At 43.3% G+C, this 27,881-nt stretch overlaps 1 protein-coding gene across 1 annotated transcript in view; it reads right to left on the bottom strand.

The window, feature by feature from the left end:
- Window positions 1–2,218: 2,218 nt before the first annotated feature.
- Window positions 2,219–27,881, bottom strand: part of LOC117595152 (ribonuclease inhibitor-like) — a gene marked incomplete at its 3' end in the record, with an annotated part of 53,668 nt that continues 28,005 nt past the window's right edge. The window contains exons 3-9 of the mRNA XM_034294951.1: window positions 25,243–25,348; window positions 23,529–23,599; window positions 23,080–23,253; window positions 16,383–16,556; window positions 15,637–15,810; window positions 9,016–9,189; window positions 2,219–2,285 (exon numbers count right to left, since the gene is read on the bottom strand). Of these exons, the coding sequence (XP_034150842.1) occupies window positions 2,219–2,285; window positions 9,016–9,189; window positions 15,637–15,810; window positions 16,383–16,556; window positions 23,080–23,253; window positions 23,529–23,599; window positions 25,243–25,348 (940 nt within the window). The remainder of the gene's footprint in view (window positions 2,286–9,015; window positions 9,190–15,636; window positions 15,811–16,382; window positions 16,557–23,079; window positions 23,254–23,528; window positions 23,600–25,242; window positions 25,349–27,881) is intronic.

A 27,881-nucleotide genomic window follows, 5' to 3' on the forward strand; every position in this document is an offset into this window, starting at 1 on the left:
ATATAGGAGGAAAGGAAAAGAGGAGAGGGTGTGAGGAAGAGAGAAACAGAGGAGAGGGTTTGATAAAGATGGCAGAAGGGAGAGGAAGTGAGGAAGAGAAGAGAAAGAGAAAAGGAGATGGAGACAGGAGAGGGAGGTAGAGAGGACACTGGATCAGAGGGGACAGGAGAGGGAGGAAGAGAGGAGACACTGGATCAGAGGGGACAGGAGAGGGAGGTAGAGAGGAGACACTGGATCAGAGGGGACAGGAGAGGGAGGTAGAGAGGAGACACTGGATCAGAGGGGACAGGAGAGGGAGGTAGAGAGGAGACACTGGATCAGAGGGGACAGGAGAGGGAGGTAGAGAGGAGACACTGGATCAGAGGGGACAGGAGAGGGAGGTAGAGAGGAGACACTGGATCAGAGGGGACAGAGACACCCTGAAACACAGGAGAAGATGTGTGTGTGTGTTTTCTATCCATGTTTCTATCAGGTTCTGTTCACCTGGTGTGCTACATGGTTCTCTTTCTTCATGGTTAGTAGATCAGTTAACAGGAGGAGGTTCACTAAGTTTCTGTTGTTGGACGGTCAACTGTCACATCAATCTAATGGCTTTGGTGGTCTGTGTTAAACTATTAACAGCATCTTTCCACACACACGCAACAACATCATATTGATAAAAACTTTTTTAGAAGTCCTTTATTAATTCTGTGAAGTCTGGAACATTTTTATTTATTTCCAGAAACAGGAATTATTTGAAATAAAAAATTTACAGAAATCAATGTTTACAAAAACCAATGATAAACAATCACAACCAGGTTAATGATTTCTAAATGAGAAGGTTTTACAGACCAGTGTGGTGATTCATTCTATTGATTAATGACAGGTTACATCTAGTTTACAGGTTATATCTTCATTGGTGTCTAATTAGTAATGTTAACAATCATATTATATATTTACTCAATACTAGAGAGTTATTGTCAGTGTTTTACTACAGTGTGTCCTACTGAACATGACCAAGATTAGAGTGAAAAATCATGTTGTGTTTGACACAGGAACCATCTGACAGAGAGGAGTCAGAATAAACAATAAACCCTGGATAGAGGGGCTCAGTGAATGTGGTGTTGAATGTGTGCAGGTGGGTCAGTGTGTCAGAGGAGACCCTGTAGAAGGACAGAGTGCCACTTTGCCAGTCAAGGTACACTCCTACTCTGTGGGAGCCTGAGGAGGTGACAGATGTGACAGCTCTCTTCTCATTGAGCCAGGCAGAGTAATGGTCATCATCACACAAGAGACCCCAGGATGTGTCTTTGTATCCAAGCCAGCAGTCATCATCTCTTCCTCCCCTGTTGATTCATTCAGATGTCACTCCTATATAAGCCCCTCTCCCCCTCCACTCCACCTCCCAGTAACAGCGTCCAGACAGACCCTCTCTACACAACACATGTGGCCAGTAGGCAAATCTCTCTGGGTGATCAGGATATGACTTCTCCCCTCTCAGCAATCTCACCTTTCTGTTCTCTTCAGACAGAGAGAGTTGTCTGTTTACTGTGTTTAGGTCCAGTGTATTGATTATACTTGTATTTGTTGTGTTGTATTCTGAAACATTTTATGTAATGACTTAAGGCTGCCTATTCTTGGCCAGGAAGCTCTTGGAAAAGAGATTTTTAATCTAAATTGATTATACTAATAAAACATTGGTGAGATCACAGTCATCTGAGGAATGAGACAATATTACACATCATCATTCATATTATAAACACATCATCATTCATATTATAAACACATCATCATTCATATTATAAACACATTATCATTCATATTATAAACACATTATCATTCATATTATAAACACATTATCATTCATATTATAAACACATTATCATTCATATTATAAACACATCATCATTCATATTATAAACACATCATCATTCATATTATAAACACATCATCATTCATATTATAAACACATTATCATTCATATTATAAACACATTATCATTCATATTATAAACACATCATCATTCATATTATAAACACATCATCATTCATATTATAAACACATCATCATTCATATTATAAACACATTATCATTCATATTATAAACACATTATCATTCATATTATAAACACATCATCATTCATATTATAAACACATCATCATGCATATTATAAACACATCATCATTCATATTATAAACACATCATCATTCATATTATAAACACACACAGCTGTATATGTGTTCTGTATAATAAATGACTTACTCTTCGGTCCTGATTTCATCCTCAAATTTTCACCATGATCCACACTGTGGAAGAAGTAGAGGAACAGACTGTCATTCAGTGACACATAAAAGGTGACACACACACACACACACACCTTACATAAATGCAACACAAACACACACAAACACAACACCACTCCCCCATCATTCACACACCACACCAGGGTTGGACAACTGATCAAATTATGATCAAATTGTGATATAAACATGGACAATATTTGAATCACAAACTTCTGTGATTCCTAAAATATTTTGAATGAGACACGTCAACACCAGTCCGGGCTTGTTGTTATTCATAGAAAAGTGTCCATGAGGAGACGCGTTGCAGTCTGACCACCTGTCACACATCACAGCATCAAAAGGACCTTTTAAATTGCTAGCTGGCATGAAATATATCTTTCAGAAAGAAATCTATCTATATAAAATCACTAGTTAGCTGAACATAACTGATATGTTCGTGTCACCTCTCTGGAGTTCAGTTGGGGCATGATATAGAGGATGAGTGGGGTCAGAAGTGAGTGGGATTATCCAGTGTTGGATAGTGGGGATGATATAGAGGATGAGTGGGGTCAGAAGTGAGTGGGATTATCCAGTGTTGGGTAGTAGGGATGATATAGAGGATGAGTGGGGTCAGAAGGGAGTGGGATTATAATGTGTTGGGTAGTGGGGATGATATAGAGGATGAGTGGGGTCAGAAGGGAGTGGGATTATCCAGTGTTGGGTAGTGGGGATGATATAGAGGATGAGTGGGGTCAGAAGGGAGTGGGATTATAATGTGTTGGGTAGTGGGGATGATAAAGAGGATGTAGTGTTTTCAATCTGTTTAGTGATGAGGTGCTGGACACGGTTCTGGGTCTATATAATAGAGTGTGGGAGGAGGGGAAACTACCAGGATCCTGGAAGGAGACAGTAGTGGTGCCGTCTGGAAGACAGGGAAAGACCCAACCAACACAACTAGATATAGACCAATAGCATTAACATCACATGTGCAAGATTATGGAACGTATTGTTGATAGGTTGTTGTATTTCTTGGAGAGCCGGGGGTTGGTGGCACTGTATTAGAGTGGTTTCAGGAAGGGGAGGGGCACTATGGACACTGTGTTCTGTTTAGAAGCAGAGGTCAGGAAGGGGATGGGTACACCATCCGCCTCTAGCATCAACAAGGCATTTTCGCCCACAGGACTGCCGCATACTGGATGTTTTTCCCTTTTCACACCATTCTTTGTAAACCCTAGAAATGGTTGTGCGTGAAAATCCCAGTAACTGAGCAGATTGTGAAATACTCAGACCGGCCCGTCTGGCACCAACAACCATGCCACGCTCAAAATTGCTTAAATCACCTTTCTTTCCCATTCTGGCATTCAGTTTGGAGTTCAGGAGATTGTCTTGACCAGGACCACACCCCTAAATGCATTGAGTGGGTCTACAGGTGCTGGTCATAAAATTAGAATATCATCAAAAAGTTGATTTATATAAGTAATCCATTCAAAAAGTGAAACTTGTATAATGTACACATTAATTACACACAAACTGATATATTTCAAATGTTTATTTCTTTTAATCCATCCATCATCTTCCGCTTATCCGGGGCCGGGTCGCGGGGGCAGCAGTCTAAGCAGGGATGCCCAGACTTCCCTCTCCCCAGACACTTCCTCCAGCTCTTCCGGGGGGACACCGAGGCGTTCCCAGGCCAGCCGGGAGACATAGTCCCTCCAGCGTGTCCTAGGTCTTCCCCGGGGTCTCCTCCCGGTGGGACGGGACCGGAACACCTTCCCAGGAAGGCATTCCGGAGGCATCCGAAACAGATGCCCAAGCCACCTCAGCTGACCCCTCTCGATGTGGAGGAGCAGCGGCTCTACTCTGAGCTCCTCCCGGGTGACCGAGCTTCTCACCCTATCGCTAAGGGATCGCCCAGCCACCCTGCGGAGAAAGCTTATTTCGGCCTCCTGTATCCGGGATCTTGTCCTTTCGGTCATGATCCAAAGCTCATGACCATAGGTGAGAGTAGGAACATAGATTGACTGGTAAATCGAGAGCTTCGCCTTGCAGCTCAGCTCTTTCTTCACCACGACAGACCGATACATCGACCGCATTACTGCAGAAGCTGCACCGATCCGTCTGTCAATCTCCCGTTCCATCCTTCCCTCACTCGTGAACAAGACCCCTAGATACTTAAACTCCTCCACTTGAGGCAGGCACTCTCCACCAACCTGAAGTGGGTAAGCCACCCTTTTCCGACTGAGGACCATGGCCTCGGATTTGGAGGTACTGATTCTCATCCCCACCGCTTCACACTCGGCTGCAAACCGTCCAAGTGCATGCTGAAGGTACTGGTTTGAAGGGGCCAACACGACAACATCATCCGCAAAGAGCAGAGACAAAATCGTGTGGTCCCCAAACCTGACACCCTCCTCAATATCTCCAGCCTCCCTCGGGATCCAGTCAAAGCTCTGCCGGAGGTGGGAGTTAAAGATCTCTATGACAGGAGACTCGGCCAGACGTTCCCAGCAGACCCTTACAGTACGCTTGGGCCTGCCGAGTCTGTCCAGCTTCCTCCCCCGCCATTGGATCCAGCTCACCACCAGGTGGTGATCAGTTGACAGCTCCGCCCCTCTCTTTACCCGAGTGTCCAAGACATACGGCCGCAGGTAAAATGTAACGACAACAAAGTCGATCATTGACCTACGGCCTATGGTGTCCTGGTGCCACGTGCACTGATGGACACCCTTATGCTTGAACATGGTGTTCGTTATGGACAAACTGTGACTAGCACAGAAGTCCAATAACTGAACACCGTTCGGGTTCAGATCAGGGGGGCCTTTCCTCCCAATCACGCCCCTCCAGGTGTCACTGTCGTTGCCCACGTGGGCGTTGAAGTCCCCCAGTAGAACGATAGAGTCCCCAGTCGGAGCACTTTCCAGCACCCCTCCCAGAGACTCCAAGAAGGTCGGGTACTCTGCACTGCCGTTCGGCCCGTAGGCACAAACAACAGTGAGAGACCTATCCCCGACCCGTAGGCACAGGGAAACGACCCTCTCGTTCACCGGGGTAAACTCCAACACATGACGGCAGAGCTGGGGAGCTATAAGCAAACCCACACCAGCCCGCCACCTCTTACCATGGACAACTCCAGAGTGGTGAAGACTCCATCCTCTCTCAAGGAGTGTGGTTCCAGAGCACAAGCCGTGCGTAGAGGTGATCCCGACTACCTCTAGTTGTTACCTCTCAACCTCACGCACGATCTCAGGCTCCTTCCCCACCAGCGAGGTGACGTTCCACGTCCCTAGAGCTAGTTTCCGTGTCCAGGGATCGGGTTGTTTAGGCCCCCGCCTTCGACTGCTGCCCGATCCTCTCCGCACCGGCCCCTTATGGTCCCTCTTGTGGGTGGTGAGCCCACGGGAAAGTGGCCCCATGTTGCTCGTTCGGGCTGAGCCCGGCCGGGCCCCATGGGGAAAGGCCCGGCCACCAGGCGCTCGCGAACAAGCCCCAACCCCGGCCTTGGCTCCAGGGTGTGGCCCCGGCTGCGCCATACCGGGCGACGTCACAGAACACAAAATGTTTTTCATCATTAAGGGGGTTTTGAACCGCTCTTAGTCTGACCCGTCGCCTCGGACCTGTTTGCCTTGGGAGACCCTACCAGGGGCATATAGCCCCAGACAACATAGCTCCTAGGGTCACTCGGGTACTCAAACCCCTCCACCACGTTAAGGTGGCAGTTCAAGGAGGGGCACAATTATTTATTTTAATTGTGATGATAATAACTGACAACTAATGAAAATCCCAAATTAAGTATCTCAGAAAATTAGAATATTACTTAAGACCAATACAAAAAAAGGATTTTTAGAAATGTTGGTCAACTGAAAAGTATGAGCATGTACAGCACTCAATACTTAGTGGGGGTTCCTTTTGCCTGAATTACTGCAGCAATGCGGCGTGGCACTGCTCAGGTGTTATAAGAGCCCAGGTTGCTCTGATAGTGGCCTTCAGCTCTTCTGCATTGTTGGGTCTGGCGTATCGCATCTTCCTCTTCATAATACCCCATAGATTTTCTATAGGGTTAAGGTCAGGTGAGTTTGCTGGCCAATTAAGAACAGGGATACCATGGTCCTTAAACCAGGTACTGGTAGCTTTGGCACTGTGTGCCGGTGCCAAGTCCTATTGGAAAATGAAATTTGCATCTCCATAAAGTTGCTCAGCAGCAGGAAGCATGAAGTACTCTAAAACTTCCTGGTAGATGGCTGTGTTGACCTTGGACCTCAGAAAACCCAATGGACCAACACCAGCAGATGACATGGCACCCCAAACCATCACTAACTGTGGAAACTTTACAATGGACTTTAAGCAACATGGATTCTATGCCTCTCCTCTCTTCCTCCAGACTCTGGGACCTTGATTTCCAAAGGAAATGCAAAATGTACTTTAATCAGAGAACATAACTTTGGACCACTCAGCAGCAGTCCAGTCCTTTTTCTCTCTAGCCCAGGTGAGACGCTTCTGACGCTGTTTCTTGTTCAAGAGTGGCTTGACACAAGGAACGCGACAGCTGAAACCCATGTCTTGCATACGTCTGTGCGTGGTGGTTCTTGAAGCAATGACTCCAGCTGCAGTCCACTCTTTGTGAATCTCCCCCACATTTTTGAATGGGTTTTGTTTCACAATCCTCTCCAGGGTGCGGTTATCCCTATTGCTTGTGCACTATTTTCGAGCACATCTTTTCCTTCCCTTCGCCTCTCTATTAATGTGCTTGGACACAGAGCTCTGTGAACAGCCAGCCTCTTTAGCTATGACCTTTTGTGTCTTGCCCTCCTTGTGCAAGGTGTCAATGGTCGTCTTTTGGACAGCTGTCAAGTCAGCAGTCTTCCCCATGATTGTGTTGCCTACAGAACTAGAGTGAGAGACTTTGCGGGTGTTTTGAGTTAATTAGATGATTAGAGTGTGGCACCAGGTGTCTTCAATACTGAATCTTTTCACAATATTCAAATTTTCTGAGATACTGAATTTGCGGTTTTCATTAGTTGTCAGTTATAATCATCAAAATTAAGAGAAATAAACACTTGAAATATATCAGTCTGTGTGGAATGAATGTAAACATTATACAAGTTTAACTTTTTGAATGGAATTACTGATATAAATCAACTTTTTGATGATATTATAATTTCATGACCAGCACCTATATGTAGCTGGGCTGAAGGAGCAAGAGCAGGAGGGGTGTCAAATTACTAGGGTTCCCTCCTGGTCTTCCCTGGTCCACTGGTTGTGTGTGTTATATTACATCAGTTATGTATGACGACGGACCTGTGAGGGATGTGATTTGCCTTCTTGGTTGTCGTGGTGCCCAATATGCCTTTTCACCATGTTAGCTGCAGTGTAGTGTGATAGCCGCGTTGCGGTTGCCAAGTGTGTCGATGAGTGGGGTTTGAACTCAATTATTCCAGCCTGAATGCATGTCAGTTCGATAGACCCTGCTGTATCCTTGCCCCACCCCTCTGGTAACTATAGAAATCAGTTGGATTGCCCCTGCTGTATCCTAGCCACACTCTTCCTGTAACTATAGAAGTCAGTCACTGTGCCTTCAGCTACATTTTACTGATCTGTTTGTTATGTGTAGGGAAGGAGCTCATACTAATATACTGTCTTTGCATAATGATGTACCAATAAAGATACATGGCTTTGTAAACAGTTTTGCATGTGTTTTGGTCCTGGGGATCTGAAAATGTTGTGGGCTTTTTTTTAGGCCTTTTTTGAGAATTTTGAGGCCAATGTGAGAAGCGTCTCAACAAATACCATGCAAATGATGTCCGTTTCCATAGGATAACAGAGCGTTTCATAGCTATAGCTATAATGTTATAGGTGCAGATCGTTTACGAACACTTGTTTGCTTCTAAATTTCAATACATTTAAATATAGTTTAGAATTGTTTTGCAATGCATCAAAATGTAGCCACATTTTGCAGCATTATTATTTAATAGATAAACGCGTTTCAGACGCTTAATCGTCAGCCTTAACTCTGATCGACCAAAGAAAGAAGCAATCAAGCGTTTGTAAAATATTTGGACTAATATTGTATGTCGAAATGTGTCATTTTCAACCATATTTTCAAATTAAATAATGCACATTAAAATGTATGGATATAAATATGTTGTACTATTGCATATTAAATGTTGAAATACAAATAAGGAAGTTTACTTCAAATAACTACACTATTTCAAATAACTACGCTTTTCTGTGGTCTTGCTGGCATCTAAATAGGCTCCACATGTATACATGTTTAGGACTAGAAACATTTACAGTGTGTTTATTACTGTCACATCCTGATTGTGTTCACCAGTGTTGTCTTGTCTCACCCCCACCAGGTGTCTCCCATCCCCTTGTTATCCCTGACTACTTAACCTGTCTTCTCTCTTTGTTCCAGTTTCCAGTTCGTGTTGTGCATTTATACTGAGTGTTCCCGCAATAACCCCGTTACCAGTAACTAGTTCTGTCCCTGTCCCTTGCTGACATCAAATTCAAAGTGGGTATATGTTTTTCCAGAAACAAACACATTTTTCAACATTTGATATGTTGTCTTTGTACTACTTTCTATTGAAAATGATTTGCACATCATTGCATTCGGTTTTTCTTTACATTTTACACAGCATCCCAACTTTTCTGGGAACGGAGTTGTAGTACAGGTAGGTAGGTCTGAATTTGGTACATATACATTTTGCAATACCACATTACTGATATCGATAGAGAAAACATCTACAGGACATACTTCAGTTTCCCCAGTCTCCAGTGTGGATCCTCCAGTCCAGCAGAGAGCAGTCTGACTCCTGATTCTCCTAGTTGATTGTTACTCAGATCCAGTTCTTTCAGGTGTGAGGGATTTGACTTCAAAGCTGAGTCCAGATAACCACAGCCTTTCTCTGTCACCAGACAGCCTGACAACCTGCAGAGAGTCAATCATGATTTTACAAACTTCCATTAAAATCATGTTTAGTAGGGCCCAATAAAAGCTGTGCTATTTTATTCTAGTTCTGTGATATCCTTTTCATTTTTATGTAATTCAATTTTCAATGTCACACGACCATATAAAACCCATATACAGTAGTGGGATGCAGGTGGGTCAGCTATTTCTTCACCTGCAACAGCATCCAATTCTTAGTAACTCATCCAACTACATGGGAAAGTGAAATTCTCAACCCACACCAACCTTGAACACACAAATATAGAGGCATCATTGGTCAATAGGCTACACTGTTTGCAGAAAAGTTAGCTTAAATATATTTGGTAGATTATCTGAATCACATGTAAACATGTCAAAGATAAAAAACAATAACAGGCAGGTGCAGGCTTAGATAACTGTATAAACATTTATCATTTGAGTAATCTGCTACACAGTATGTTTGTGGATAGGACAAATAGCCCTAGTGAGTGCTGTTAAAACTTACAGATTTACATTGGTTTGTTGAAATATTGCTCTGTTTCTGCACCGTTAATGTCGTTTATTATTTTGGTTCTGGGCAAATGTGTCTTATATTTTTCACAACAGTAACATTATGTACAGTGAGTGACAAGTTCCAAACGGAAAATCACATGACACTGCCATAACCACTGAGGTAGAATTAAAGAAAAACACAGAGACACACATACCACTTGCAGAGCCCAATGTCCTTCCAGATTCACTGCACTTTTAGAGAAGACGAAATGCAATGGTAATTATTGTTAATATCGAAAAGTAAAATGCCAATATCTGTGTTTACGTCTAGATTCTGTGATCAAGTGCAACATCTGCACCACGTGGCACCGTAGCTCCTCTTCCAATCCGGCGCTCCACCTCACCGGTGTTCTAACCACTGGCTGGAGAGTGATGGCAGCAGCACACCCCACTGTTTTCACTTAGGCCTTAGTTCAGTTTATACACCTGTGCTCATATGTTTGCATACTCTGGCAGCATGTGTGAAATTTTGGCATTGATTTTGAAAATATGCAAAATAATGTTATTTATTTATGGATAGTGATCATATGAAGCCATTTATTATAGCATAGTTGTTTGGCTCCATTTTAAATAATAACAGATATCACCCAAATGGCCCTGATCAAAAGTTTACATACCCTTGAATGTTTGGTCTTGTTACAGACACATAAGGTGACACACATAGGTGAAAATGGCAATTACATGTTCATTTCCCACACCTGTGTATTTTTAAATTGCAATTAGTGTTTGTGTATAAATAGTCAATGAGTTTGTTAACACTCACGTGGATGCACTGAGCAGGGTAGTTACTGAGCCATGGGGAGCAGAAAAAAAAGGTCATAAGACCTGCGTAATGGAACTTTATAAAAATGGAAAAGGATATATAAAGATATCAAAAGACTTGCAAATGCCAGTCAGTACTGTACAATCACTTATTAAGAAGTGGAACATTTAGGGATCTCTTGATACCAAACCAAGGTCAGGTAGACCAAGAAAGATTTCAGCCAAAACTGCCAGAAGAATTGTTTGGGATACAAAGAAAGGTAAGCTCAAGAAAAATACAGGCTGCTCTGGAAGCATGGTGGTGGCTCACTGATGTTATGGAGGTGCGTGAGTTCAAAAGGCATGGGGAATCTTGAGAAAATGTATAGCAAGATGAATGTAGCATGTAATTAGGAAATACTGGCAAGACTGAAAATGTGCATTCTTCTCCACAAAGCTACACATGGGACGCTCTTGGACTTTCCAGCATGACACTGAACCTAAGTACAAGGCCATGTTGACCTTCCAGAGGTTACAGCATGAAAAGGTGAAGGTTCTGGAGTGACAATCACAGGCTTCTGACCTTAATATCATCGAGCTACTCTGGGAGTAGATCCAAAACTTGCGGTTCATTCAAGACGACCAAAGACTTTGCATGACCTGGAAGCATTTTGCCAAGAAGAATGTAGACCTTTTTTTTCACTGCCAAATTTTTACACACACACAGCACCGCCACAGAATAATCACCAATGACACATTTATTACTTTCTTTTTGCTCCAATTTGATCCTTTTTTCTTTTTGCCTCTCGATGCTCCGTACCATTCACGGACAGATCACTAGGTTAGTAACAGCATTGGGCGAGATGATGTCCCACCTGGCAGCACCATCAAGAGAGGAGGGGCCTATTGAGGCTGCCGGTCTAGCGGCTCCCCCTCCGGTTACTCGGGTGGAGTCTAGTTGAGATCAGGAGAGGGTACTTCGGAGAGCTTTGCCGGAGATGTATGACGACAATCTGGAAAGTTGTTTTCGGTTTCCTTGTCACTGGACGCCTTCATTGCCTGAGCGATTGCTATTGATTGGCAGCTCTGGGACCGCCTGGCGCACATTTCCCATGTCATGCCCACTTGGTGGTGCTGGAGTCTGAGCCTATAGACCTGGAAATCAACAGACTCTCCGCGGAGGAGAGAGAATGCCGGAGTCATCAGGCTGTGCCAGTTCTGTGGAGAGAAGGGGCATTTCCGGAAGGGGTGTACCTTGGTCCAGACTGTGGAGCAGGAAAGGGGTGAGTAACAAGACTGAACAATCGAGCACAGTAGGTGCCTTGTGTCTAAGCAACATAGCCAGCCCATTCTGTTACCCAATTATTCTGTCCGATGGTTCTTTCTCTCACCCCACAACAGCCCTGATTGACTCCAGAGCCGTAGGGAGCTTCATATACCAGTCCCCGGTTACTGTTGTCATTGCAGCGTTTGAGGTCCTTGATGGATGGTCGTCCTGTGGGGGTACGGCTCAATAACCCACGTGACTCTCCCTCTCACTCTTACCATCAACGGCTGCCATCAGGAGAGGCTTGAACTACTGGTGCTGTCGTCCTCCATACATCCTGTGACCCCTGGCCTTCTGTGACTTCAACAGCACGACCCTACCATCAAATGGTATAAGCGGAAGATTCTGGGATGGTCGACGAGGAGCCGTAAAGCCTGCCTGGCCGTTACATGTGGATCTACGATGGTGCAGAGCCCCTAAGCCGCCCCTCCCAGCAAATATCCCTCCTGAGTATGCGGACCTCAGCGGGGTGTTCTCCAGCGAGAAACCCAGGTGTCTCCCTCCCCACCGCTCCTGGGACTGCGCCATTGACCTCCTCCTGGAGACAACGCCCCCTAGGAACAGGATCTACCCGCTCTCTGTGGCTGAGAACTAAGCTATAGGGACCTACATAAAAGAGACGCTGGAGCAGGGTTACATACGCCACTCAACCTCCCCTGCTTCAGCCAGCTTATTTTTTGTGAAGAAGAAGGACATGGGTCTGAGACCCTGTATAGACTATGGAAGACTGAACTCCTATACTGAGAAGCACTGCTAACCAATGCCCCTCCTCCCGTTGGCCAAAGACCAGTTAAGGGGGGTGCGCGTCTTCACCAAGCTTGAGCGCGTACAATCTATCGGAGCGCGTATCCGGGAGGGAGATGAGTGGAAAACTGTGTTCAGCACGGTGTCGGGCCACTACGAATACCTTGTTTTGCCGTATGGGTTAGCCAATGCAGCAGCGTTTCAGGCCTTTCCAAACGAGGTGTTCCGGGATATGTTGGGGAGGTACATTTATAATGATGACAACTTGATTTACTCCCCAACATACTCGTAACACGTGGCCCAAGTTTGTGCTGTCCTGCAATGTCTCCTTAAACACCATCTCTAAGTAATAGGGGAAAAGGGTGTTCCACACCCCCACCGTCTCCTTCCTCGGGTACCACATCGCTCTGGAGGGCGTGCGAATGGAACAGCTGAAGCTGGAGGCGGTGAGGTCAAAGCGATTCCTTAAGACCATCAAAAAGCTGTACAGTTTCATTGGGTTTCCCAACTTTTACAGCCGGTTCTTCAAGGATATCAGCACCATCACCGGGCCAATCACGTCACTGTTTAAAGGCCAACCTCAATGCCACCGCTGGACCCCGGACACGGAGAGAGAGTTCCTCCATCTTAAGGACAGGTTCACAACGGCACCACTTCTGAAACATCCAGAGCCCCTCAGGCCATTCACAGTGGAGGTGGTCCTCTCCCAGGAACACGGAAACCCCCCTTAGCAACACCCCTGTGCCAACTATTCAACACTGCTGTTGTTTGCTCCTTGGGGTTTAAGGCAGAGTGTTTCTGTAAAAGCACTTTGTGACAACTGCTGTTGTAAAAAGGGCTTTATAAAAATACTATTTTATTGATATTCCAAGAAACTGTCTGCTGCGGAGAGGAACTACACATTGGGTGACCAGGAGTTACTGGCGGTTAAGTTGGCACTGGAGTAGTGGAGACACTGGCTAGAGGGCACCAGGGAGCCATTTAGTGTCCTAAAGGACCACAGGAACCTTGAATACTTCAGGGCAGCGTGGTGCCTCAAACCCTGCCAGGCCCGCTGGACTCTATTCTTCATGCACTTCCAGTTCACCCTGACGTACCGTCCCAGAAGCACTGTCCCGCCTCTATGACCGGGGGACTGAACAACCCAGAGGCATGCCCATCCTCCCCCCTCGTCCATCGTGGGTCCTGTCTCCTGGGATATTAACACAGACATTCAGAAGGCATGAAGACAAGACCCTACACCAGTGATGTGCCCCCCTGGACAAGACCTACATGCCCCGGAGAGTTCCCGGGTCAGCTAGTGATGTGGATGCACCCCGTCACAGGCCATGTAGGCATCAGTCAGGCCCTGGAGGCTCTCAGGGTGATATACAGGGGGTTTGGTATGGGGAGGACTGTCCGAACACTGTCATGTAGTGTTTCTTGTGCACAGTCTTAAGATGCCGCGAACAGCTCCAGCAGGGAAGCTCTACCCCCTCCCAGTTGGCTCAGCAACCTTGGTCACAACTGTCAGTGGACTTTGTCAGGGACCTACCACCTGAAGAGGGGAAAATATCCATTGTGCAAAGTAGTGTGGTGTAAAGGAACAGTGAGAACAAAAGACACAGACAAACCAAGCTACCGTCAAACATAAGATTTTTATTATAAACACACGTTGAACAGTTTGTGAAAAGGGGCTGAGGTGGACAAAATAACAATGAGTAAAAAAATGTAATGAACTGATCTTGCCTGCCTCAAGAACCGCTTAGCTCACTACTAACCTACACAAAAATACAGTGGGTGGTCCACTCAATTCTATCTAGCGTTTTCATAAGACAAACCTGTGATTAGGGCAGATGGAGGGGAAAAACACAAATTCACATAAAGGGTGCATCCCTAACATCCGGGTATCACCCACATGCTAACGGGCAGGAAGAGCACACTAACCAAGAACTGGGAAGGTTCTTCCGGTCCTGCTGCATGGACCATCCAGGTGAGTGATCCCGCTTTCTCCCCTGGGCGGAATACGCCATTCCTCCACAGTCTAATACCTCTAACTCCCTTCCCAGTGGTGCTCGGATTCCAGCCGCCGCTGTGCCCCTAGGTGGGGAGGTCCAGTGACATCCAGGCCGCTGAGGAGTGGTACAGGACGTCCGACGTGTTCTGATCCGCCTCCCGTGTCCGCCTGCAAGAGGCCGGCCAACGTCAGAAAGGGCAGGCAGACAGAGGTCAGGGCGGCACCCCTGAGTAGCACCCATGGGACAAGTAGCACCCATGCTGACCACGAGGGATCTTCCTCTTCGTTTGCCCTGCCGTAAGCTTGGGCACCGGTGTGTGGGTCCGTACACCTTACAGTTAACACCCCCATACGATAACATCTCTCCCAGCTTCCATGTCTCTCTCCTCAGGTTGGTGGTTCCTGGTCCGCTGGGGAGATCCGGCTCTGCAGGTTCACCTCCACTCCCGGAAGAGGTAGCTGGGGGTTTGTGGCCCGATGCCGGGGTACTGTGATGTCTGCTCCGAATGTCACCATAGCTCATCTTCCTATCTGGTGCTCCACATCGGTGGTGTACTAACTACCGGCCGGAGAGTGATGGCTGCAGGGCACCACGCACCTGTTTCCACTTAGTCCACTTAAGTATTTTGTTTTTTGTCCAAACATGATGTGTATTTTTCAACTCCAGATAAACTATTGAACTGTTTTCAAAGATTATTTTCCTTTTTTTCACTGCCTCATGTTTTTGCACACTTTGCACTCGGACCATGACATTTATTCCACAATCTCTGTGATTTTAAAGTTATAGGTCGCTACTTGAGTGAAGAACAAAAGTCTGTCAATAAAAAATGTTTGGGTGTCTCTACCAATTTAACTGCCCTCCCAGTTTCAGGATAACCATAGGTTTATTAAGGCCTTTCCATATCTCAACATCACCACAGAAGTTATGTGGTAGTCAAAAGATTTACTATAAGCATGTTTTACCAAGCTGTTCTGATTCTTATCACATTGCTCACTCAATCAGGAAGTGTTTATCTGATACATGTGTTACCAGGTAAAAACCTCCCCATATTCCCCATTGTCAGTTGTGTTGTTGTTTATTATTACTCACCTAAGAGTCTCCAGTCTACATTGTGGCTCCTTCAGCAAAGCAGAGAGCCTCTCCACTCCTGTATCCTTCAGGTTGTTGTTACTCAGATCCAGTTCTTTCAGGTGTGAGGGGTTTGACATCAGAACTGAGACCAGACGAGCACAGCGACTCTCAGTGATTCCACAACCTGACAGTCTTGAGAGAAATTGTCATGATGTTACAAACAGAACAATAGTTCTGAATAACTTTTGAATAGCTTCTATATATTCCAAGCTGAGAATATTAACACTGACGGTACAGACACATTTAAAAAGAAAGAATGAATAGATGTTTTCCTCAAATCATACAGTGTGAAATCACATAAATACACATTAAAATTGAAACTGTGTTCATGCAATAAAAAATTAGTACATTATGCCATAATGCAAAAAACAAACATGCCAACATTATACGACATTACCGACTACAAATAGAGAAATATCTACAGGACATACTTGAGTTTCTCCAGTCTCCAGTGTGGATCCTCAAGTAAAGCAAATATCAGTTTGAACCCCAGGTCTCCTGGGTGATTGAAGCTAAGATCCAGTTCTTTCAGGTGTGAGTGGTTTGCAATCAGAGCTGAGACCACAGAAATCCGGTATTTCTCTGTGACCAGACAGCCTGACAGCCTGCAGAGAGTCAATCATGATGCCACAAATTACTTCTTCTATTAACATTAGAAACACCAGGCTCTTCAAACCCTCAGAATCTGCTGGGGCCCAACTCACCTCAGAGTCTCCAGTCTACATTGTGGATCCTTCAGCAAAGCAGAGAGCTGCTTCACTCCCGTATCCTTCAGGTCATTGTTACTCAGATCCAGCTCTTTCAGATGTGAGGGGTTTGAATTCAGAGCTGAGACTAGAGAAGCACAGCCACTCTCAGTGATTCTACAACCTGACAGTCTGGAGAGAGATTATAATGATGTAACAAACAGAACAATAGTTTAGAATAACTTTTGAATAGCTTCTATTTCTTCCATCCTGAGAATATTAACACTGACGGTGCAGTCAAATTTAAAAAGAAAAAAATTATTAGTGTTTTCCTCAAATTTGTATTTTTTCACAATTATTTAGGATGAAATCATAAAAATATACATTAAAATTGAAACTGTGTTCATGCAATAAAAAATGAGTACATTATGCAAAAAGGCAAAAAAAACATGTCAAATTTATACCACTTTACCGATTACCAATAGAGAAAATATCTACAGGACATACTTGAGTTTCTCCAGTCTCCAGCTTGGATCCTTCAGTCCAGCATTGAGCCGTTTGACTCCTGACTCTCCTGGATGATTGAAGCTCAGATCCAGTTCTTTCAGGTATGAGGCGTTTTCCTTCAGAGCTGAGACCAGAGAATCCCAGTATTCCTCTTTGACCAGACAGCCTGACAGCCTGCAGAGAGTCAATCATGATTGAATCACAAACTACTTCTTCTATTATCACTAGAACCACCAGGCTTTTTAGACCTCCAGTATCCACCAGAGCCGAACACTGTTTCTCATCATTAGCATACGAATCTCCCTATTACCGCTTGCAGAGCCCAATGTCCTTCCAGATTTAGTGTTCTTTTAGAGAAGACGAAATGCGATGGTAATTACTATTTATCTTGAAAATGAAAATGTTTATATCTAGATTCTGTGATCAAGTCCACGATCTCTGTGGTGGTATAATTATAGGTCCTATGTGTGTGACTGTCGAGGTTAATGCTTGTTATGTTTAGATTCAAAGCGCAACAGTAACCCAGTGAGCAATCGCTTTTGACGCTTTTCTCCTGATCTCAATTTGCACAAGCTAATTTGCATCTCAGGCAAATTTTCCACCAGCGGCCCGACTGCGTTACGCTGGCGGCTAGCCGCCAAAAAGAGGGCATGCTCTTTAGTCTGCTGTATCTGCTGGTGTTGCCATTTTCTTCCAGCAGAGATGCTATTGTACTGATTATTTGATTCATTTAATATTGTTAAATCTTAGTGTACAGAATTTTGGTCAACATGGGTAGTTTCTAAATAAAATAGACTTTGACTATTGCACTATTGCTTGTGTAAAGGACCTTTGTGTAGACATGCACAGTAAACACATCTCGTCATTGCTTACCATAATATTTTCCCGAACTAATGGCCATTTTCCACTGCATGGTTCCAGCTCAACTACTTATCTATAGCCTCAACTTTAATGCTTAATGGGGGGCAGTTATATGTCGTGGAGCTCCGCCGCCTAGAGGGGGTTTAGCTCCTAGTGGTTTACCCATGCCGCATCCACGGCCGTACTGAAAACTCATTATGCAAGATGCGTCAGCCAATCAGGGCACGCCTGCCCCTATATATGACCCGTGAGCCCAGAGAACGTCCTTTTTTTTAATTCAGCAAACGCTTGTTGAGTACTACTGATTACTTATTCAGCCTGATAATTTTTTCGCCGTCGACATTCTTTAGCTCGACGTCTCACAATGAAGAAGTTCTTCGCCACCGCTTGCCGTGGCGCCGACCTGTCTCCTGATCAGGATTCCCATCTCTCGTGTGTTTCCTGCCTGGGACCGGCACACGCTCGTGAGGGTCTCACAGATCTCCCGGCTTGCTCCTCCTGTGCCGCCTTGTCCCTCTCTACACGTGTAGAGAGGGCGGGCTACTTCGAACAGGAGGTGGGCGTCTCTGCCGTGTTAAGCTCCAGCGAGGACAACAACGAGGACGATGAGATGTCCAAGGAGGACGCTCCTACGCAGGACCGAACTCCTCTGACACAGACGAACCCGCCCCCTCCCTCACGTGGGTTGTGGTGGCGTTTCTATTTACTAGACGTATACATCTCATAGCATTAAAGATAATATTCTGCCAGCTGACAAGGAGTATAAAGAACTAGAAGCCATAATATGTAATCAGAAAAATTATGACACTACTCTGTTGGTCTCTGTACTTGCACTCTGTTTTGTGAAGGCAACTGTTCCCGTGGATATGCAATTGTTCCCGTGGAACTCCATATCGAATGGATTCCAGATCCATCCTTATTACCAATTCTCTATTTTTCATGTCTGTCCTGAGATGAAGGCCAGTGCGGGTTCAGGATGGTCGTATTTGTCATTGTTCTGCATTCACTCATGGTGTCACTTTCCATTGACTTAATGAAGTGAAAGCAGGGGGGATGTATTAATGATTAATGATTATGATTGGAAAGAGTTGAGCTTAGGGCCCAAAGCAAATCAAATTGGTATTTCACAAAATATTTTTTCGGTTTGCATAGTTATAACGGACTATTGGCATCTGTTATGTTTTAAATTTTCCATTCACAGAATTTGTTTTTAATTGATTTATTGGGAAATTGTTTTGTTTGATGTAAGGTCTAACATTGTAATGGTTGAATAGAATAGATCTAACCATTTATGATTTGGCTAAGCAAACTCAAGTCTAAAGTCTTATTCCAGTGCTAGTTGCTATCAGGCAAAATTAATCAAACATCAACCAAGCCTGTTCTGGATGGCAAAGGAACTTTGACATAGACTATTATGGAAACTTGTCTGAATAGGGTGTACGCTTCACTCTGATGATGGAACTTCTGAGATCCACAAGTTTTCAGGACTGATCTATTGTCTTCATTGTTGGGAGTTGACGGAAAATTACCTAGTGGATGAAAGTCCGATGGACTGTTGAACCACACTAATCGTTGTTTTGCAGTTATACTTTCAACAGATCAGGACATCACAAACCCTTTTCTGATGAAACATCACGTTACTGATTGGATACAGACAACTGACTGTGTGAGTACCAGCAACATGTTCAAGAAGGATTTCTAGAAAAACAATGGTCGAATCTGTTACAAATCTTCCTGACCACTCACATGGCAGAACGATACCAGGGTCAGATCACTTGGCTTCACACTCCATTTCTAGATGAATCGTCGACAGCGAGATGAGAGGAGAATCCACCTGAGTCCTGAAGGACTCCACAATCTACAGGTCAGAGTACCACGGGCAAGTTGACTGGAAATATTCCACATTCTTCAGGTCAGAGTACCATGGGCCAGTTAACTGGAAAGGTCACATGGTCCCAACACACTGGAAGACACTGTTGTGGTGTTAATCTTGAATTGGAAATTCACTGTTCCATTATACACCTACACTGACTTGTTAGGACAACCAGGCAATTTGCTGGGTCCACATCACACTGACTGCAATAACTGATATTGGAACTTTCATCACTGATACAAAAAAAGAAAACTGAAGACAAGAACAAAAGGGCACTTGATTGGAATCTAACTTCATTCCTTACAATCTAAGGTTTTCCTAAATGAACTGATATGGTGATTTAATATATGTAATGGTTTGTTTCTCTCAAGACAGGTAGGAAACTCTGTACGATTACAATCCCAATATTGAACTTCGACTTAGTTGTGATGATGCTTAATGATCTACATTATGAGTGCTATCCTGGTATGTTTGGATAGTGAATTGATCCCTATTTACAGATAGAATTGTTCCCTGTTAAAAGTAGCATGTTTCACAGGTACAACAGGATATGCCCAAGTCTTTTGTATGATATTGTCACATGATACAAACAAGTTGTTTTTGTTTTTGTTCAATGGACTTGGGGAAATGTTTTAATCTGTTTTAATCTGTTTTTCTGCTGAACACCATTAACACTGATTGTAGCCTATTGATGTCAAAATGTTTCTAGACCCTTGTAATCTGAGGTGGGGAGGGATTGATGACTGTCATACATTGAGTTATGTGTCGGAGTGTTGTGTGTCAATTGTCTTGTTTACATTCATTTTCATTTGAGGAATAATAAGACCTAATTGGTCAGATACTCCTTTTTGTTGTTTTGTCTTAGTCAATTGTAACATACACTCATGTGAAAAAATTAGGACACCCTATGAAAACGTGTGTTTTTTAACATATTTAGACAGATGGATATTTAATATCAATTTTAACAATACTGAGAGACTCAAGTAATATAACTAAACAAGTAAAACTGAAGGAAAAACTTTTTAAAACTTTTAAATAAAATAAAATAAACATGCAATTTCTGGTGAGGAATAAATTAGCACACCCCCAAATTTTGTCCCACTTAAAACAGTGTTACTCAGCATTTTGAAGGAGGCTTGCCCTATTTAAACCTCAGACATTCAGTTGGTGTGCTCCTGACTGTTGACGTGAGAGTGAACACCATGGCGAGATCGAAAGACCTGTCTGAGGCCTTCAGAAAGAAGATTGTTACAGCTTATGAGTCTGGTAAGGGATTTAATTATTTAATTATTTGGACACCAGAACAGAGGACATGTTTGGCGCACACCAAATACAGCGTTCTAGGAAAAGAACCTCATACCAATTGTGAAGCATGGAGGTGGAAGTGTCATGGTTTGGGGATGCTTTGCTGCAGCTGGATCTGGCCAGCTCACCATCATAGAATCCATCATGAATTCTACAGTGTATCAGAGGGTGCTTGAGCAACATGCACCCTCTGTAAAAAAATTAAAGCTGAAGCGGAACTGGACCCTACAACATGACGATGACCCTAAACATACCAGTAAATCCACCAAGGACTGGCTGAAAACTAAGAAATGGAGAGTCCTGGAGTGGCCCAGTCAAAGCCCAGATCTTAATCCCATTGAGATGCTGTGGGGTGACTTGAAACTGTTTATACATGCAAGAAACCCCTAAAACATCATACAGGTTAAAGCATTCTGCATTTAGGAGTGGGGCAAACTTTCCTCAGACCGATGTCAGAGACTGGTAGAGGGTTACAAGAAGCGCCTCACTGAAGTTATTTCAGCCAAAGGGGGTAACACTGGGTATTAGGGGGTAACACCAGGTATTAAGGGGTAACACCAGGTATTAGGGGGTAACACCAGGTATTAGGGGGTAACACTAGGTATTAGGGGGTAACACCAGGTATTAGGGGGTAACACTAGGTATTAGGGGGTAACACTAGGTATTAGGGGGTAACACCAGGTATTAGGGGGTAACACTAGGTATTAGGGGGTAACACTAGGTATTAGGGGGTAACACCAGGTATTAGGGGGTAACACCAGGTATTAGGGGGTAACACTAGGTATTAGGGGGTAACACCAGGTATTAGGGGGTAGGGTGTCCTAACTTTTTCATCAGTTAGAATATGCATTTATGTTGATGTCTTTTTTTTTATGAGTAAAACATTGTTCTTTTTTGCCGTTTACCTGCAATTGGATCACTTTCTTTTCCAGAGATGAATAAAACAAGATTAGACATCGATATGTGAACATTTCTAAATGAATAACTGAATTATTAATGGGGTGTCCTTATTTTTTTCACATGACTAAGTGTATGGGCCAATTCATTAGGAATTGAAATGTACTTGTAATGTTTTCTCAGACATGTAAAGTTATTCTTTAAATGTTTGATTTGGGGGAGTGTCAAGGTATATTCTTGTTATGTTTAGATAGCAAAAGACCATATGTTTATAAATACACAGGAAGGCACGTTAATTCATAGCACGACAGGAAGTAGCCCATGGCCTTACAGTAATTCTGTCCTCTATTTCGATAAAGATGAGGTACGTCGAGAAGTTTCTTTGAGATGAGATTGAGTGAGCTCGAGTTTGTAAGAGAGAGTATCGAGTCTGTAACATTTTGAGAGGAAATTAACATGAGAAACTTAACACAACACATATGTGCTGACTAACTCTGAACAAAGGACAATAGATAGTACATGATGCCCGTTACAAATGGGCCCCACACCTCCTGTCCATACCTCCTGATAGGAGTTATAGACTTCAATGGATAGGCCCATTGACCATAGGTTGGAACATAACATACAAGGGTCTTTTGTAGGATAACCCTTTCTTATTGAAGGATATTGGACTGTATTATGGCTAGTTATGACCACTGACCGCCTCCCATGTGTTCTGGCAAGAAAGACATTTGTAACTTTGTAATAATTGGAGAACATGTAAGAACTATGGAAGGTCAAAATCATGAACACATGCTGAATAAGGATGTCTCTCCCCTGACTTCCGGTTACATACATTTTGTTCATGAATCAAAAATGGACAGAATCTTACAATTAATAGCAATTTAATATCAAATGCTGCAATTCATAATTGAATTCATCTCTCCCCTGACAGCCAGGTACGCAAACAAAATTTCAACCACTATACAAAATGGCTGATTTCTAACATGACAAACATACATCAAAATCTGTCAATAAGGAAAATGTTTGGGTTTCTCTACTTATTTTACTCCCCTCCCAGTTTCACGATATCCAAATGTCTATTATGGCCTTTCCTTATCTCAACATCTCTACATAGGTTACGTGATAGTCATTTCCTATTACCATGTTTCAACAAGCTTTTCAGATTTTTTTCACACTGCTCCCTCAATCAGGAAGTGTTTATTTGATACATGTGTTTCACATTCCTCACATTCCCCATTGTCAGTTCTGTTGTTGTTTATTATTACTCACCTAAGAGTCTCCAGTCTACATTGTGGATCCTTCAGCAAAGCAGAGAGCTCCTTCACTCCTGAATTATTCAGATGGTTGTTACTCAGATCCAGCTCTCTCAGGTGTGAGGGGTTTGACTTTAGAGCTGAGACCAAAGATACACAGCCATCCTCAGTGATTTTACAACCTGACAGTCTGGAGAGAGATTATCATGATGTAACAAACAGAACAACAGTTTGGAATAACTTTAGAAAAGCCTCTATATATTCCATGTCTTAGAATATTAACATTGCAGTCATATTTAACAAGTAAAACTTAATAGATATTGTTTTCGTCAAATTTATACACATTGAATTTGAAAATGTGTTCATGCCATACAAAATGAATACATTACGTCACAATGAAAAAGAATATGCCAACTTTATACCACATTACTGATTACCAATATTGAAAATAAGGATAGGACATACTTCAGTTTCTCCAGTCTCCAATGTGGATCCTCCAGTCCAGCAGAGAGCAGTCTGATTCCCGAGTCTCCTGGGTGATTGAAGCTCAGATCCAGTTCTTTCAGGTGTAAGGGGTTTTCCTTCAGAGCTGATACCAGATCATTCCAGTATTCCTCTTTGACCAGACAGCCTGGCAGCCTGCAGAGAGTCAATCATGATTTCACAAATGTCTTCTATTAACACTAGAACCGCCAAGCCTTTCCAACCTTGTAATGAAAATGTTGAACTAAGGTGCATTTGAGAAATGTCTGTCTTTCCATTGGCTGGTATGTAAATCTTTACTTTGATTGTGACACACGTCTGTATAATATCAGAGGATAATTAGGTATTTGGGCCATGTCCTCCTGCCTAGACAAAGAAGGGTGTCAGTCCTTTCTGTTCCTTTGGAATGTAGGAGAGGGGGATCTGGTATTTGTCCTAGGGGGGCATCTTTGACCGGCACCAGTAGATTATAGGGTTAATCGTGAATCTCCAGATGCTTAAGTTTCGCTCAAGGGTTGAGAAAGTTAACCAGATGGGGGAATACAACATGTGACTTGTTTGAAACCTAGGACATGTGATAGAACAAAGGGAATGTGTTTTATTGACAAGACAGATGGGCAACAACTTACCACACCCCTTTTCTATGTAATAAATACAGATTGTGTATGTTTTGAGTCAGAGACTCCTCAGACGATTATGTCTGTAAGCGGTTGACGCGTCTCTCTTATTTGCAAATAATTAATAAACTGTTACTTATGCCAAGAGAATTGTTTCTTACTCCTTAAAGGTCGATCGATGAATTACCATCACAACCTCCAGTATCTAACAGAGCTGAACATTGTTTCTTGTCATTAGCATATGAATTGTCCCTATTAGCATACACATTCTCCTCCATAGAATCACCATCCAGTCAGAGCATCAGTTCATCTACTGGATCGTCACTGAACTATGTAGAATAGTCTAAAATGTAATGAGTTACTGCATTTGTTTTAATTGGTATTTTTCGTTCTGTTCTGGACAGATATGTCTCTGGAAATTTTTCACAACAGTAACGTTATGCAAAGTAAGTGAAAACTAGTTCCACAGGGAGATTAGCATGACACACTGTCACAACCACTGAGGTAGAATTAAAGAACAATATACACACAGTTTTCAGAGCCCAATGTCCTTCCAGATTTACTCTACTTTTAGGGAAGACGAAATCCAATGATAAGTATTATTAATATTGAAATGTAAAATGCCAAACTCTCCGTTATTGTCTAGATTCTGGGATCAAGTTGACAATCTCTGTGGTGCTATAATAATAGGTCTCTGCTTGTGTGATGAACACATATCCAAATCCATCAATAAGGAAAATCTTTGGGTTTCTCTACTTATTTTAGTCCCCTCCCAATGTCATGATATCCAAATGACTATTAAGGCCTGCCCTTTTCTCAGCATCTCCACAGAAGTTACATGATAGTCAAAAGATTGAGATATTTCCTATTACCATGTTTCACCAAGCCATTCAGATTCTTATCACACTGCTCACTCGATCAGGAAGTGTTTATCTGATACATGTGTGTTTCAGGGTAACACATTCCTCACATTCCCCATTGTCATTTGTGTTGTAGTTTATTATTACTCACCTAAGAGTCTCCAGTCTACATTGTGGATCCTTCAGCAAAGCAGAGAGCTCCTCCACTCCTGAATCCATAAGGACATTGTTACTCAGATCCAGTTCTTTTAGGTGTGAGGGGTTTAACTTCAAAGCTGAGACCAAAGATACACAGCCTTCCTCAGTGATTCCACAACCTGACAGTCTGGAGATAGATTATCACAATGTCAGAAATAGAACAATAGTTCAGAATAACTTTAAAATAGCTTCTATATATTCCATGTCTGCAAATATTAACATTTAATGGTGTTAGACTCCCACTGAAGAACCATTGTCTGTCATTCATTTCCATTCATTTATTTCCTATGGAGCCTAATGCCTTTGTTGATTATAGGACCAGCATCAAGCCGATCATCTTGAAATTGTGTGGAGGTCTTCCTGCCATGGGCGTGAACCCATATACCAAGTTGGGTTGCAGCCCATTTTCTGCTATACAACCTGTTTTGAAGTTGGGACGATGCATAAAATCCAAATAAAAACAGAGCGATGCTGTACAAATCATTAATCCCTATATTTAACTGAAAAAAGTACAAAAACAAAATATCAAATGTTGAAACTGAGAAATGTTTTTGTTTTTGGAAAAAAAATGTCAATTTTGGAAAAAGTTGGCAGAGGGGCATGTTTACCACTGTGCTGCATCAGATGTTTTTTTAAACTTACTCTATAAGTGTTTGGGAACTGAGGAGACCAGTTGCTGTAGTTTGGATGTATTCCCATTCTTGCTTGATATAGGATTTAAGCAGATCAACATTTCGGGGTCTCCTTTCGGGGTCGTATTTTTCATTTCATAGTGTGCCAAATGTTTTCAATGGGGAAAGGTCTGGACTCCAGGCAGGTAAGTTTAGTACTCCCTTACTACGGAACCTTGCTGTTGTAATATGCAGAATGTAGTTTGGCATTTTCTTGCTGAAATAAGCAAGGCCTTTCATGAGAAAGAAGTTGTCTTGATGGCATGTTGCTCCAAAACCTATATTGTTCAGCATTAATGGTGCCTTCACAGATGTGCAAGTCACCCATGCAAGTCACCCATGTACACTAATGCACCCGATATACTATGTTCTCAGGCAATTGTTCACAGACAATCTGAAGTGTTCCTGTTCCGATGCAGTGATGTCCATTACAGAATTGTGTCTGTTTTTAATGCAGTGCTGCATAATTTCCATGGATATACCATGGAACACAGTGAAGACAGCCATCATCAAGTGGAGAAAATATGGCACAACAGAGACATAACCAAGAACTGGACATCCCTCCAAAATTGATGAAAAGACGAGAAGTACTGGCTGTGTGCTACATGTGACAACAATCTCCCGTGTTCTTCATATGAATGGGCTATGGGGTAGGGTGGCAAGACGGAAGCCTTTTCTTACAAAGAAATACAGCCAAGCCCGGCTGAAGTTTGCAAAAACAAACATCAAATCTCCTAAAAGCAAGTGGGAAAATGTTATGGTGTGACTAAACCAAGATTGAACTTTCTGGCCATAATTCCAAAAGGTATGTTTGGTGCAAAAACAACACTGCACATCACCCAAAGAATACCATACCCACAGTGAAGGAAGGTGGTGACAGCATCATGTTTTGGAGCTGAATTATGAACAGTTCCAAACACCAGGAAATGTTGGCACAAAACTGAAGATTAAGAGGAAGTTCACCTTTCAGCATTACAATTACCCAAAGCACACATCCAAATCCACAAAAGCATGGCTTCACCAGAACAAGATTAATGTTTTGGAATGGCCCAGCCAGAGTCCAGACCTGAATCCAATTGAACATCTGTGGGATGATCTAAAGAGGACTGTGCACAGGAGATGTCCTCGCAATCTGACAGATTTGGAGTGCTTTGGCAAAGAATAGTGGGCAAATACTGCCACGTCAAGATGTGCCAGGCTAATAGACTCCTACCCAAAAAGACTGAGTGATGTAATAAAATCAAAAGGTGCTTCAACAAAGTATTAGTTTAAGGGTTTGCACACTTATGCAACCAGGTAATAGTGATTTTATTATTTTTCCCCCTCAAAGATTTCAGTTTTTCTCAATTGAATTGTTCACATTATAGGTCACATTAAAGGTGGAAAAAGTTCTGACATGATTTATCTTTGTCTCATTGTTTTGCATCACAAGAACCTGGCATTTTAACAGGGGTGTGTAGACTTTCTATATACATTGTATACTTGCAGTATGTAGTATGTGATTTGAGATTCAGCCATAGAGTGGCTGTTGCAAGGGACTTGTGGTCAGGGATAGTATTGTGGCAGGTAGATTAAAATATCAGATGTGATAAAAAATTTCTGCTACCACTTTAAGTGAGACATGATTGCAAACCAGCTGGATACAGGGGAGGGCACTAGTGAGGGTACAGGGGAGGACACTGGTGAGGGTACAGGGGAGGGCACTGGTGAGGGTACAGGGGAGGACACTGGTGAGGGTACAGGGGAGGGCACTGGTGAGGGTACAGGGGAGGGCACTGGTGAGGGTACAGGTGAGGGCACAGGTGAGGGTACAGGGGAGGGCACTGGTGAGGGTACAGGGGAGGGCACTGGTGAGGGTACAGGGGAGGACACTGGTGAGGATACAGGGGAGGACACTGGTGAGGGTACAGGGGAGGGCACTAGTGAGGGTACAGGGGAGGACACTGGTGAGGGTACAGGGGAGGCTGGTCTCTTCTGATAGATTAGTCT

This window comes from Esox lucius, chromosome 11, assembly GCF_011004845.1.
Source record: "Esox lucius isolate fEsoLuc1 chromosome 11, fEsoLuc1.pri, whole genome shotgun sequence".
Taxonomy (NCBI): domain Eukaryota; kingdom Metazoa; phylum Chordata; class Actinopteri; order Esociformes; family Esocidae; genus Esox; species Esox lucius.